This window comes from Bufo bufo, chromosome 2 (genome assembly GCF_905171765.1).
Source record: "Bufo bufo chromosome 2, aBufBuf1.1, whole genome shotgun sequence".
NCBI classification, from domain to species: domain Eukaryota; kingdom Metazoa; phylum Chordata; class Amphibia; order Anura; family Bufonidae; genus Bufo; species Bufo bufo.
Window position 1 is genome coordinate 537,820,585 of NC_053390.1, and position 13,475 is coordinate 537,834,059.

The window sequence follows — 13,475 nt, forward strand, 5'->3', positions numbered from 1 at the left end:
AGTCTGATAATGTAGGTTTCCATCTGAAGATCCCACCTTGTTGATAAGAACTGATAAAGGTGCTTTATGTTGGAAAATTGCTAAAACTGTAATTTTTTCAAGCCTAAAGATGCATATCCAGATGCTACTTACAACACTGTGCTCTTTATAGCAGTTTTTCTAACCATCCATTTATCTGTCAGGAACACTGTCAACTATGACAGGAACTGGTAGTGACTGGCACCATCTCGACATCTTTCAATTGCCCCCTGTGTTGCACGGTTAAATGAGCTATTTGGGGAATTATTTTCCAAGCTGAATTGGCATAGAATGTGCTAATATATGAATTGTCATAGGAGCAGAATTATTAGAATGACGTTTCAGAAGCACAAGGCATCTTTGAAACCCTAATTATCCTATTTATTTTTCGGGGATGGATTTATTTTTCACTTTACAAGTCAAAATGTGACAATATACAGGGTCACATGAAAATATTAGTATGGGTATTTTTATGGTGAGCACGGTAGCCAAGACCTTCAAATAGTATCTCAACTTTAAATTTAATATAAACTGTAGCTATATAATAAATGTTAGATATTATCTCGATTTCAGGTATCGTGCACACAACTGGCCTAATGGAAGGGATTATTTAGAGCTTACTAATGCTTGACAAGGATTGTGACGAACAGTTGGGATTGAAGCAGAACATTTATACTGGGGCCACGTGGTGGCTGTACCACAATTGTGCTGCAACCTCATTCAGATGACCGTATATATTTGTGTCCGCATCCCTTCCATGTGCGGACCAATTCATTTCATTGAGGCTGCAAAAAAAGACCATGTCCTATTAATAGGCATTTCTATCATAGGGCTGGTCATTCTGTTCCGCAAAATGTGGAACGCACATGGCCAGTATTCATGCTTTTGGTGATCCGCAATTTGCGGCCCACAAGAATGGATACCGTCGTCTGAATGAGCCCTTATCCTATAGCAAATAAAGTTCCAATCGACCTTGCGGCTGTCATGATAAAGATTTGACCATGGCAACCTTTTGCAATGTTGCAAGGTAGTCCATGACCATGTGTACCATAAGGAAACATTAAGATTGCTGTAATCCTGTGATTTAACTGGAATGCACATGTAGCTGAAAGTCACTTAGCCCCAACCTAAGGCTACCCAGATTTGGGTGTGGATTCTGAGCCAATATCCACATCAAATCAGAGGACAAGCTGCATCTCATGCATGTGAATAGGAAAACAACTAACCGATCCAAACCGATTTTTGGTGCCACCACAGAAATAAGTAGCATTCTACTTAAGTTTGCGGATTTCAGTCAGAAAAGTCCAAGATTAGCCTCATTAAATGTCTCTGGGCTGATTCTCATGAGGACCTGCTGCATACCCTATTGGCTTCTTATAACCTATATCCCATTTTTTTAAAATTAGATCTCGGTGAAGAAAAATATGAAATTGCACTCTGTTTTACTTATTCATGATATTTGGATGTTCAGCTGCCCACTTTATCACTGTTGTCTCCATGTATGGGCAAAATGGTCACACCAGGCCTTGTCAATCAAACGCTGTCCTTGCACTGTGCGCTCCCATGGGTTCCTGTGCGTTGAAGTAAAGAGTTCATAAGGAAGTCTGCACAGGAAAAGATGGATAGTTCAAAGCTCTGCTGCACGATTGTGGACTTTTTGTGTAGTCATTGTTAATTTGGCTCTGGCGGTCTTTCTAGTAGAAAACGCTGTGCCAGACGTATGAGAATCCCATAATGATGTGGAAAATTTAAATGACCTTCACGTCCTCAAAAGACTGAATGTTTAAATGTGGATCCAATCTGATCATCATGTAGGGTCAGGATGGTATTTTTCTCCTTTTTGGCTCATGTCATATAAGGTTCCTATGAACCGATGGGGCAAGACGGATCGAAACATTTGTCAGTTCTCTGGCTAGTCCATCAATGTCAGATCCATAGGGGTCTAACTCCTGGCAGTCCTGCTGATCCGATGTTTGGAAGGGCCAAGGTCTCTTCATTGTTTACTTGGGTCTAACTACCGGCATACCATTTACTTGGTAGTGGGTTACAGGGTATTGTAGCTTTTCTCCATTCAAATGAATGGGCCAAAACTGCAATACCCTGCACCGCTACTACTAAGTAGAGGGCATTCTGGTAGTCACACACGTGTAAACAATGAAGGGTCAGACACCCCCCCCCCCCTCCCCCCCCCCCCCAATTCTGATGTTGTTGGTATGCGGATTCAGAAAAGCTCATCTAATATACAGTATATGATATTTTCAAATGTAACTCTCCTAGATATAAATGTATGTCTAGTATGATTTTGGGTTATGTCTTCTGAACGACTTGTATGGGCTGCAGTTTAAAAAAGTTAATTTACTACTAGAACAGGTTTTCGAACAGGACACTATTCTTTATGTACAGTACAATTTACAATACTTTTTAAATTGGATTGTGAAAAAACTATTTCAATTTTAAAAAGTAGGTAATAAAAGTCTTTAGGTGTCAGTAGAGTGACGGTAAGTGCTGATGGTGGGCACTGCAACTTATTGAGGAAGGTATTGTAATCCTTAGGTTCCCATGCACCTTCAGTAGCGGTCAGTTGAGCGATCATCTGGCCGACAGCACTGACTCTCTCAACTCCCACATATCCCACGTACACGGCTGAAACATATAAGCGTTTTCCACAGAGAGAAGGGAGAAATGCTTTCCATCAGAACAAAAGGATCGGGTGTTAAAATTCAACATACTCAGTCCTTTTCTTCCTCGACATTATCTGTTGGGGAAGAGAAAGAAGCTGCTGTACATGTTAGACTGTTGGCCAGTCCCGCCAAAAACGGCAAGTTTGGCCACCAACAGTAACGCGGGGGCTTTCGAATATGCTATGGGATTGGAGAGCTAACCGTTCATTTATTTAATGTTTCACCCAAACAGAACCTAAAGTGCTTGTGTGAGAGTATCTGCTCAGACTTCACCTCATTAGGAATAAGCAGAGCTTTTTTTATTTAAGTAGCTTGCTCTTTCTTCCCAGGAAGCATCTAATGGGTCCTCAATTATAAAGCTATGATAGAAATTCTATAGAAGAGCGTTGACTGCAGTCCTCGGTACGGAAATGAACAACGCTTGTGAGCCAGTAAGATAACACTCGCTAACACAGGCGCATTATTAGTAGGAAACCCCCCCCCTCGATCACATGACCCCCCCCCCCCCCCCCTCGATCTGTTCTGTAACATACTAGTTATATTCAGTCTGTCCTTGGGTGATGTGGATGACTGTAAAATGTATTTGCTGCTTAGTTGGTGTAATAGTAATATTGAGTTCTAATAACTCAGCTCTGAGATGGATCTCTCTTTCTCAGGGCTGTAATTGTTTTCCTGTAATCTATTCTCAATTACACAAAAAAGGGAAACCACAGGACAAATTTAACGTCCGGTAATGTATTTCATTTCAGCTACCGGCCTATTGTGGAGTACATTGATGCACAGTTTGAGGCCTACCTACAAGAAGAGCTGAAAATCAGAAGATCTCTTTTCAACTACCATGACACAAGGATTCATGCCTGCCTATACTTCATTGCCCCCACCGGCCATTCTTTGAAATCTCTGGACCTGGTCACAATGAAGAAGCTTGACAGTAAGGTACTAACCTAGAATTAGCCAACAATAAAACTACGCAGAACTGTTTTTTATAATGTGACAGATAACACTAGCAATATGCAAGTAAGGCCTCTTTCACACATCCGTGTTGACGTGTGTGACTAGATCAGTCAGTGATTCATCCGTGAAGAATCCGTGTTGAGTCCGAAGTTTTCACTGTCCTGTAGACTATAATGTGCGTGGGGGATCCGTAATCACAGACAAAAATAGGGCATGCTTCCGTGGTGAAAAACCACTGATGCGTGAGCACACACATTAAAATCAATGGATACGTGAGCAGATTCATTTGTGTTTTACTGACGTGTACGTGTAAACCTCATCTTCTCGCAAATGGTATGCTAACTAATTATGCAGTGATGGGAAACAAAAAGTGCAGACTTGCTTTTTATTTAGGGGAAAATCCTATATAATAGTTATTGTTTTTTAGTCATGAAATGATTTTGTTTTGCCTTTTATTTTATGTTTCATTCATGCGTGGATTTAGTTTATACCATCAGTTTAATCCCACTCATTATTATATCACACTTGCAGCTTATCAAAGGGGTATTTCGGCTGTGTTTTTACACATTAGAGATGCTTTTGCTGATGATGTGAAGGAGTCTTCTGACAACAGACTGAATGATTTCCATAGTGGCGTAAAGTGTAACTTTCATTTCATAGTAATATATCTAAAGTTTTGATCAGTTTGGCTCCATTGCTAAAACGAGGAGGAAAAAGAACGTAAAGGGGTTGTCAGGGTTCAGAGCTAAACCCGGACATATCACTATCTTCACCCCTCTGGTCCAACTGATATGAGCATCCAGTCATTTTTAGGAGATCCAGTGATATACCGGGCTCTCTATAGGGACTCCTAGGCGGAGGCTTCCGCCCAGCAGTGTTCCCGGTGACGTCACCAGCACTAATGGGCGGGCTTTAGCGCTGCCCTAGCCTGTAAAACAGATAGGACAGCACTAAAGCCCGCCCATCAGAGCCTGTAACGTCACCAGGAATACTGCTCGGTGGAAGCCTCCGCCTAGCAGTGTGCCAAAGTAAACAAAAAAGCCCTTGCCCTGCGCTATACAGCAGAGGGCAAGGGAGAACATTGGAGCACCCTTTTAACCAAGCGCTGTCTCTCCTCTTAAGCTGAACATGAGCTCATAGACTTTTAGGAAAAGAGTAGCTGCTCTTCATGTCTCCTCATAGAGTATGCATAGATACTCTTAACACACTTGGTATTCTTCGAAAACACCAAAGTAGAAAACTATAGAGAAGCTCTGAGCAGTAATGTCACTTGGTGTGAGATATTACACTTTAAATTAGCAAATAAATCTGCTGAATCATGTATGTTTGTCTCTCTCTGTCTACTTGTTTCTCTTTGTGTCTCCTCCCTTCTCAGTCTTCTCCTTTAGGGTCCATTCAGATGTCCGCACTTTGGGTCCGGATCCGCAATTATGCGGAACGGGTGCAGACCCATTCATTTTCAATGGTGACGGAAAAGATGCGGACAGCACACAGTGTGCTGTCCGCATCCGCGTTTCCGGTCCACGGCCCCGAACTTCCGTTCTGCGGCTGCGGACAAGAATAGGCATTTCTATTGGGGTGCCGGCCCGGTGTTTTGTGGATCTGCAAAACACTGTGGACGTGTGAATGGACCCTTATGGGATGATGTAAACTGATTCTTAAAGGGAGTCTGTCACCAGCATTTCACTTTTTTAACCCTTCCCACAGCTCCCTAGCATGCTTAGAGTTAATAAAAACGTTACCTCTGGCATCAATCCTGGACTTATAGAACCATCAAAAACGATCTTTATAAGATATGCAAATGAGGGCTCGCAAGTGCCCAGGGCGGAGTTACTCTCTTAGGTGCCCTGCTTGCTCAGCCTTCTCATTGCGTCCCCCCGCCCCTTCTTTCCCTCTGACCGCCTTTGTACTAACTTGTTATGCTGCCGATATCCCGCGCCGGCGCACTCATTCCTTTGGCCGCAGCATGCGCACCGCGATGCCCATTCCTTGTACAGCATCACAGTAACTATTGCGCATGCGCCGGCTAACGACGCGAAAATCGGCGTCATTAGCCGGCGCATGCGCAATATTTACTGTGATGCCGTACAAGGAATGGGCATCGCGGTGCGCATGCTGCGGCCAAAGGAATGAGTGCGCCGGCACGGGATATCGGCAGCATAACAAGTTAGTACAAAGGCAGGTAAGAGAGTAACTCCGCCATGGGCACTTGCGAGCCCTCATTTGCATATCTTATAAAGATCGTTTTTGAGGGTTCTATAAGTCCAGGATTGATGCCAGAGGTAACGTTTTTATTAACTCTAAGCATGCTAGGGAGCTGTGGGAAGGGTTAAAAAAGTGAAATGCTGGTGACAGACTCCCTTTAAGTAAGCAGGCAGTCTGTATTTTTGTTTTAACAGGACATATTTATCACAAATTTCAGAGAGAATGTTAGTTTAACCAAATCCTAACACCCCTGCCTTCCCCACACAGTGCTCAACGAGCTGTAGCTATTATTACTATGTCAGCCCAGTTACAGGAGAAATCAGCAATAAATGTAAAGTTAAATGTCCTCCAAATGTATGGTGTGAACTTATAGGGCAGTGGTGGCGAAACTATGGCACGGATGCCAGAGGCGGCACTCTGAGCCCTCTCTGTGGGCACCCACGCCCTGGAAAAAGTCCATGGTGTACCAATATGCCTTAGACTTTTCCTGCCATTCATCAGCGCATGGCACGCTATAAACAGGACAGGCAGCACATTGAATGTAGGCAGGATATTCTAGCTAAATAATAAAGTACATGGAAGTTGGTCTGTAAAAGGTTCTCCATCACTGTTATAGGGGGTACAAAGTGTCAAATCTGCTTCTGCTTCTTCAGATCTATGCGGTTTAACTTTCAGCCTACATTTTCATGGTCACAGAGTCAGAAAAATTCCCCTTTTGAGCATGCCAGAAAGCAACTTATTGCAGTAAACCTTTATCCAGCATTGGTTTGTTATATTTAGACTGGTGACACTACCTAAAACTTTTTCTTGTGAGGGAGGATGAGAACCTTGAACTTGTTTCCTGCTCTGGTATATGAATGACGGCACCACATTTCCTGTCCAAATTCTTGCTGGGCTTAAAGTACATCAAATCTACTGCTATGTAGACTTTTGTCGATCTGTCATCCAAATCTTTTAACATTTACTGTCCGTTAAATCTTAGTGGAGGTCCAGTCATCTACAACATAGAAGATATTTTTGGAGCGGACTTCTATATAAAAGTTAGAACTACTCTATAGAAGTTTATTACTACAATTAATGTTTTTCTAGTTTTTAGAGCAGGTTGTCTTATATTGTATGCCCTGTTTAGACCTGACAGTAGTGGCGATTAGTAGTAATTTTGCAATATGGTAATCCATTTATTTTGCTGTAGTTATTGGGTGGCTTCTTTAAAAATAAAATTCTTGGAAGTGACCCACAAAAGTTTGCTCGTTTAAAGTCAGTGGCTGGAAAGAGAGGGACCACCAGATATACTGTACTGAAGGCCATTCTTCAGTTTAAAAAAAATTCAGCATGCCCTAAACATTCCTGTTATCTGAACCATATTAAAAGGAGCTTGTCACATTGAAAATGTGCTGTGAGCTACAGGCAGTATGTAGGAGGAGCTGAGAAGATTCAGTAGAACTTGTATTTTATTAATTTATATCTGGGCTTTGAAGTCAAGAGGCGGTCCTATCAGTGATTGACAGCTATCTCTGTATACACAGTCATAGAGGGAAGGCTGTCAGTCACTGATAGGACCGTCTCCTTGTCTTCAGTGACTGACAGCTATCTCTGTATACACAGTCATAGAGGGAAGGCTGTCAGTCACTGATAGGACCGTCTCCTTGTCTTCAGTCAGTGATTGACAGCTATCTCTGTATACACAGTCATAGAGGGAAGGCTGTCAGTCACTGATAGGACCGTCTGCTTGTCTTCAGTCAGTGACTGACAGCTATCTCTGTATACACAGTCATAGAGGTAAGGCTGTCAATCACTGATAGGACCGTCTCCTTGTCTTCAGTCAGTGACTGACAGCTATCTCTGTATACACAGTCATAGAGGTAAGGCTGTCAATCACCGATAGGACCGTCTCCTTGTCTTCAGTCAGTGACCGACGGCTATCTCTGTATACACAGTCATAGAGGGAAGGCTGTCAGTCACCGATAGGACCTTCTCCTTGTCTTCAGTCAGTGACTGACAGCTATCTCTGTATACACAGTCATAGAGGGAAGGCTGTCAGTCACTGATAGGACCTCCTCCTTGTCTTCAGTCAGTGACTGACAGCTATCTCTGTATACACAGTCATAGAGGGAAGGCTGTCAGTCACTGATAGGACCATCTCCTTGTCTTCAGTCAGTGACTGACAGCTATCTCTGTATACACAGTCCTAAAGGGAAGGCTGTCAGTCACTGATAGGACCGTCTCCTTGTCTTCAGTCAGTGACTGACAGTTATCTCTGTATACACAGTCATAGAGGGAAGGCTGTCAGTCACTGATAGGACCGTCTCCTTGTCTTCAGTCAGTGACTGACAGTTATCTCTGTATACACAGTCATAGAGGGAAGGCTGTCAGTCACTGGTAGAACCTCCTCCTTGTCTTCAGTCAGTGACTGACAGCTATCTCTGTTTATCCTGTCATAGAGGGAAGGCTGTCAATCACTGATAGGACCGTCTCCCTGTCTTCAGTCAGGGAGTGACAGCTATCTCTGTATACACAGTCATAGAGGGAAGGCTATCAGTCACTGGTAGGACCGTCTCCTTGTCTTCAGTCAGTGACTGACAGCTATCTCTGTATACACAGTCATAGAGGGAAGGATGTCAATCACTGATAGGACCGTCTCCTTGTCTTCAGTCAGTGACTGACAGCTATCTCTGTATACACAGTCATAGAGGGAAGGATGTCAATCACTGATAGGACCGTCTCCTTGTCTTCAGTCAGTGACTGACAGCTATCTCTGTATACAGAGTCATAGAGGGAAGGCTGTCAGTCACTGATAGGACCGTCTCCTTGTCTTCAGTCAGTGACTGACAGCTATCTCTGTATACACAGTCATAGAGGGAAGGATGTCAATCACTGATAGGACCGTCTCCTTGTCTTCAGTCAGTGACTGACAGCTATCTCTGTATACAGAGTCATAGAGGGAAGGCTGTCAATCACTGATAGGACCGTCTCCTTGTCTTCAGTCAGTGACTGACAGCTATCTCTGTATACACAGTCATAGAGGGAAGGATGTCAATCACTGATAGGACCTCCTCCTTGTCTTCAGTCAGTGACTGACAGCTATCTCTGTATACACAGTCATAGAGGGAAGGCTGTCAGTCACTGGTAGGACCGTCTACTTGTCTTCAGTCAGTGACTGACAGTTATCTCTGTATACACAGTCATAGAGGGAAGGCTGTCAGTCACTGGTAGCTCCAACTCCTTGACATCAAAGCTCAGAATGAACAGGAATTTAAATGGATAAATGACAAGTGTTACTGAATCTTTTCCCATAAATCTATATATTAATCTGCTCCGCTCCTCCTGCTCTATAACATGATGCATGCAGTTCAAACACTATGTTCACCCTGACAGGTTCCCTTCAAGTTCCTGGGCAGATGCAATAGAAAGTATATTGCAATAAAATATAAGAGTCCATATTTCATACAAAAATTTTGGTGCAAAAAAAAGGAGAGGATAGGTGTGGTTAACGGTTAACCGATTTCTTCTGGCAGAAACCATTCCTGTTTTTTGCGGATGGAATATGAGGAGTGTCACAGAACAAACTATTTACCCTTAATACGTCACTTTTATTAATGATGACTAAAAATATACCCACATAAAAAAACAATACATGCATATATAATACAAATGTTGCAAAGGAGACCATTATCAGAATATAGGGGTATACTGTTGTAGGCATCAGTTACTACCACAGATGTGGATTCCCCCCCACTATTGAGGTCCAAAGTACCGTGAGTAACCACACCTGTGGTAGTAACTGATGCCTACAACATTATACCCCTATATTCTGATAATGGTCTCCTTTGCAACATTTGTATTATATATGTATGTATTGTTTTTTTATGTGGGAATATTTTTAGTCCTCATTAATAAAAGTGACTTATTAAGGGTAAATAGTTTGTTCTGTGACACTCCTCCATATACTTACCCTTTGCAGATGGAATATGAACTGAAAATGTAGTGTAACAGGTTTATTGCATTATGTAATTATAGAAGACACTATTGAATGTATGTAGTCGGTAGCATCTGATATAGTTGATAAAATATTCTAAAGGGTATACATGAGATTTTTCATTCTAGGCCCACAGACTGCTGGAGGATACACTTAATTTGTGTCTTGTGATAAATTAAAGGGTTTCTGTCATCAGAAAAATCGTTATGTAGCTGGCTGACATTAGCGATGTGCTAATGTCAGCAGAACATAACTGTATGACTTATATCTCCCTGCCTGCCGCCGTTCGCGCTAAATAATGACTTTTATAATAGGCAAATGAGCCTCTAGGTGCTAGTCACCATTTGGCTCGCCCTTGTAAAGGTGATTGACATCCTCGGTCTCCTCCGTGCCCCGCAAATCCCACGCCTGCGCCGTCCATTTTAGTATTAGGCCCAGGCGCAGTGAGTGAAGGACCGCAGCAGGCGAAAAATGATCCTAAACACACTGATAAAGCTACACTGCAGTGGTTTAGGGGAAATATTTCAATGTCATGGAATAGATTAGTCAAAGCCCAGGTCTCAATCCAATCAAGAATCTGTGATGTGACTTGAAGACTGATGTACGCCAACATGACTCCTCTAACTTGAAGGCGTTGGAGCAGTTTTGCTAGCAGGATGGATGAAGTTCCCAGTGTTTAGATGTACAAAGATTGTAGACGCGTACCTCATGGGACTTGCATCTGTAATTGCAGGAAAAGGTGGCCCACAGTGGGAGAACACTTGTGCACATTATTGCTCTCCGTTTTTGTCTTTAATTATTGTTTTTGTCACAGTAAACTTATTTTGCACCTTCAAGGTTGTAGACATGTTGTATAAATCAAACGGTGCAAACCTTCCAATTAGAATTATAGATTCTAATGCAGCAAAACAGGAAAACGCCAAGGGAGTAGAGATGAGCAAATCTATTTGTTCATCAAACGGACATCTGCCCAACAGGCTCCCTTCTCCTTTTGATTGACAGGACATCTGTGCCGTTGCTACCGGAGCAGTGCTGATTCCAAATGTGCATGCGTTAATAACACTTTCGAATACACCGATGAGTTCCTCTGCGCATTCGCCGCTACTCGCAGCGACGGCGCAGGCACCAGATGTTCAGCACTCTCTATCAAGGGGTATGGGGGAGTCTTATGCAGCGGAGCCAACCCCTCCCTACTCAAGAAGACTGTTTGATGAACTGATCATTTCAAACAAATTGACTTGCTCATCTGTACAAGGGAGTGAATACTTTAATAAGGCACTGTATATTTCAAGTCTGTCGTACCATGTGATCCACAGTAACTTCATACTTGCCAGAGTTCAGTTATCCAAAAAAAATGTTTTTTTCATTTTAGGTTAATATCATCCCCATCATTGCGAAAGCAGACACGATTGCCAAAAATGAGCTGCACAAATTCAAAAGCAAAATTATGAGCGAGCTGGTCAGCAATGGAGTCCAGATCTACCAGTTTCCTACTGATGAAGAAACAGTTGCAGAGATCAATGCGACCATGAGTGTAAGTTACAGTTTATGTCTGTGTTATTTTTAAAGGGAACCTGTCACCGGGATTTTGGGTATAGAGCTGAGGACATGGGTTGCTAGATGGCCGCTAGCACATCCGCAATATCCAGTCCCCATAGCTCTGTGTGCTTTTATTGTGTAAAAAACCTGATTTGATACATATGCAAATTAACCTGAGATATGTATCAATCAGGTTTTTTACACAATAAAAGCACACAGAGCTATGGGAATTGGATATTGTGGATGTGCTACCGGCCATCTAACAACCCATGTCCTCAGCTTTATACACACAATCCCGGTGACGGGTTCCCTTTAAGCCCCTTGTAGATTTTAAGAGAACTCATAACTTTATTTTTATCCGTTTGCCGTAGCGATGTGTCAGCACTATCATAGATCAATCTGAATGGCACATGACAGACAACATTTACTTCAAATGGGGTCAGACAAGATTCCACCTTGATGGCAAGAATAGCACATTCTTCCATCCATCAAATGATGAAAACCTTAATGGAAAAGTCAAGTCTTGCAGAGACATTAACCACTTCCTGCTGCAGCAATTTTCTGTGTTTCCCTATTTTACTCCCTGCCATAACTTTTTTATTTTTCCATTCACAAAGCCATATGAGGGCTTGTTTGGTATTGGACAAATTGCACTGTCTAATGACACCATTTCATATTGCACATGATGTAGTGGGAAGCTGGAAAGAAAATTCCCAATGGGAAAATGAGATAAAAATGCAATTCCACCATAGTTTCATGTTTTTTCATTTTTATGGTGTTCTCTGTGCTGTAAAAGTGACATATTAACTTTATTCTCTGGGTCAGTTCAATTACAGCAGTACTATATTGTTATAGTTTTGCCTGTGTTTTTCGTTACGTCTATGGAGCTGTGTGACTGTTCCTTTTTATGAGGCAAACAGTAGTTTTTATCGATACTATTTTGATCACTTTTTATTCAACTGTTTTGGGAATTGAAGGGGCCAGTTTTATTTTTTTTTCCGTTTTAAACCATTACTTTTATATTGTAATAGTTTGAGCATTTTGGGAATCCAGCAATACAACATTTATTTTTAAATGATGGAGAGTTTTTTTTTTTAAATATATTTGTTAAAACTTAAAAAAAAAAAAAAAACTTTTGTATTTAATTTTGGTTCCTCTAGGGGACTTCAACATGCGATCATCTGATCACTTCTATGATCAAAGAACTTTGCAATGGCAGGCCTCAGAGCTTTCAGAAGGCCAGAGGCTGCCATAGCAACTGAACGGCTCCCATGATCTCGGAACAGGGAAGCCGTTCGGTCCCGTGGAGCACAGTACTTCCGGAAAATAACTGCTCAGATGCCCTGGTCAATTATGGATGATCACAGATTCTACCACTGAGTGTCTGTTGTGTAAAACAGCAGGCACGGAAGTCTGTGGTGTCCACTGAGCTCTTGAGCAGGTGCCATCTTTAAAGACCCAACATCCAGTCCGATGTCAGAAAGCACTTAAACTCTGAGCATTATTTTTTTATTTTTTTTATTTTTTTATTAACCCTTTGCCTTTCCTACAGGCGAACCTGTAGGAAATTCAGAGTTTCTTTGAAGCCACTTAAATGGCAGGAGGTGGATGTATCCATTTTGTATACGTAGCACATTCTTAGGCTTGCTGTCGGATAAATAACACCACACAATAGAATGTAAAATAGCAAATACGTCTTTATTAATAACATATATCTTATTTTAAAGGGGTTGTCCCACGATCAATATTCTACAGTTTTCAAACCAGCACCTGGATCTGAATACTTTTGTAATTGCATGTAATTAAAAATTTAGCATAGCCACTGAGTTGTTATACAAAATGCATCTGTATGGCGCCACCTGCAGTTTTTTTCCTTATTTCTTTGACCTGCTCACTGAGATGGCCGCACATGCTCAGTTTCATCTTTCAACTGCCTGAGCTGTGATTGGGAGAGCATGGACACACCCAATTATCTGCAGCAGAAAAAACACTCCCCTTGAGCTGCCAGCTTGATATAAATCTAGCAGAGCAATGAATGGGGAGATCTCTGGATCCATGATAAGTACAGGGCTGGTTCTAGCTTTGTTAGAAAGAAGTTGTCA

General features: G+C 42.1%; 1 protein-coding gene across 3 annotated transcripts in view; it reads left to right on the forward strand.

The window, feature by feature from the left end:
- The window catches only part of SEPTIN11 (septin 11), a 106,418-nt gene that overhangs the window by 65,865 nt on the left and 27,078 nt on the right, over positions 1-13,475 (forward strand). For all 3 annotated transcript variants that reach the window (XM_040418019.1, XM_040418021.1, XM_040418020.1), the window contains exons 4-5: positions 3,449-3,635; positions 11,207-11,368. In XM_040418019.1, coding sequence (XP_040273953.1) covers positions 3,449-3,635; positions 11,207-11,368 — 349 coding nt within the window. The remainder of the gene's footprint in view (positions 1-3,448; positions 3,636-11,206; positions 11,369-13,475) is intronic.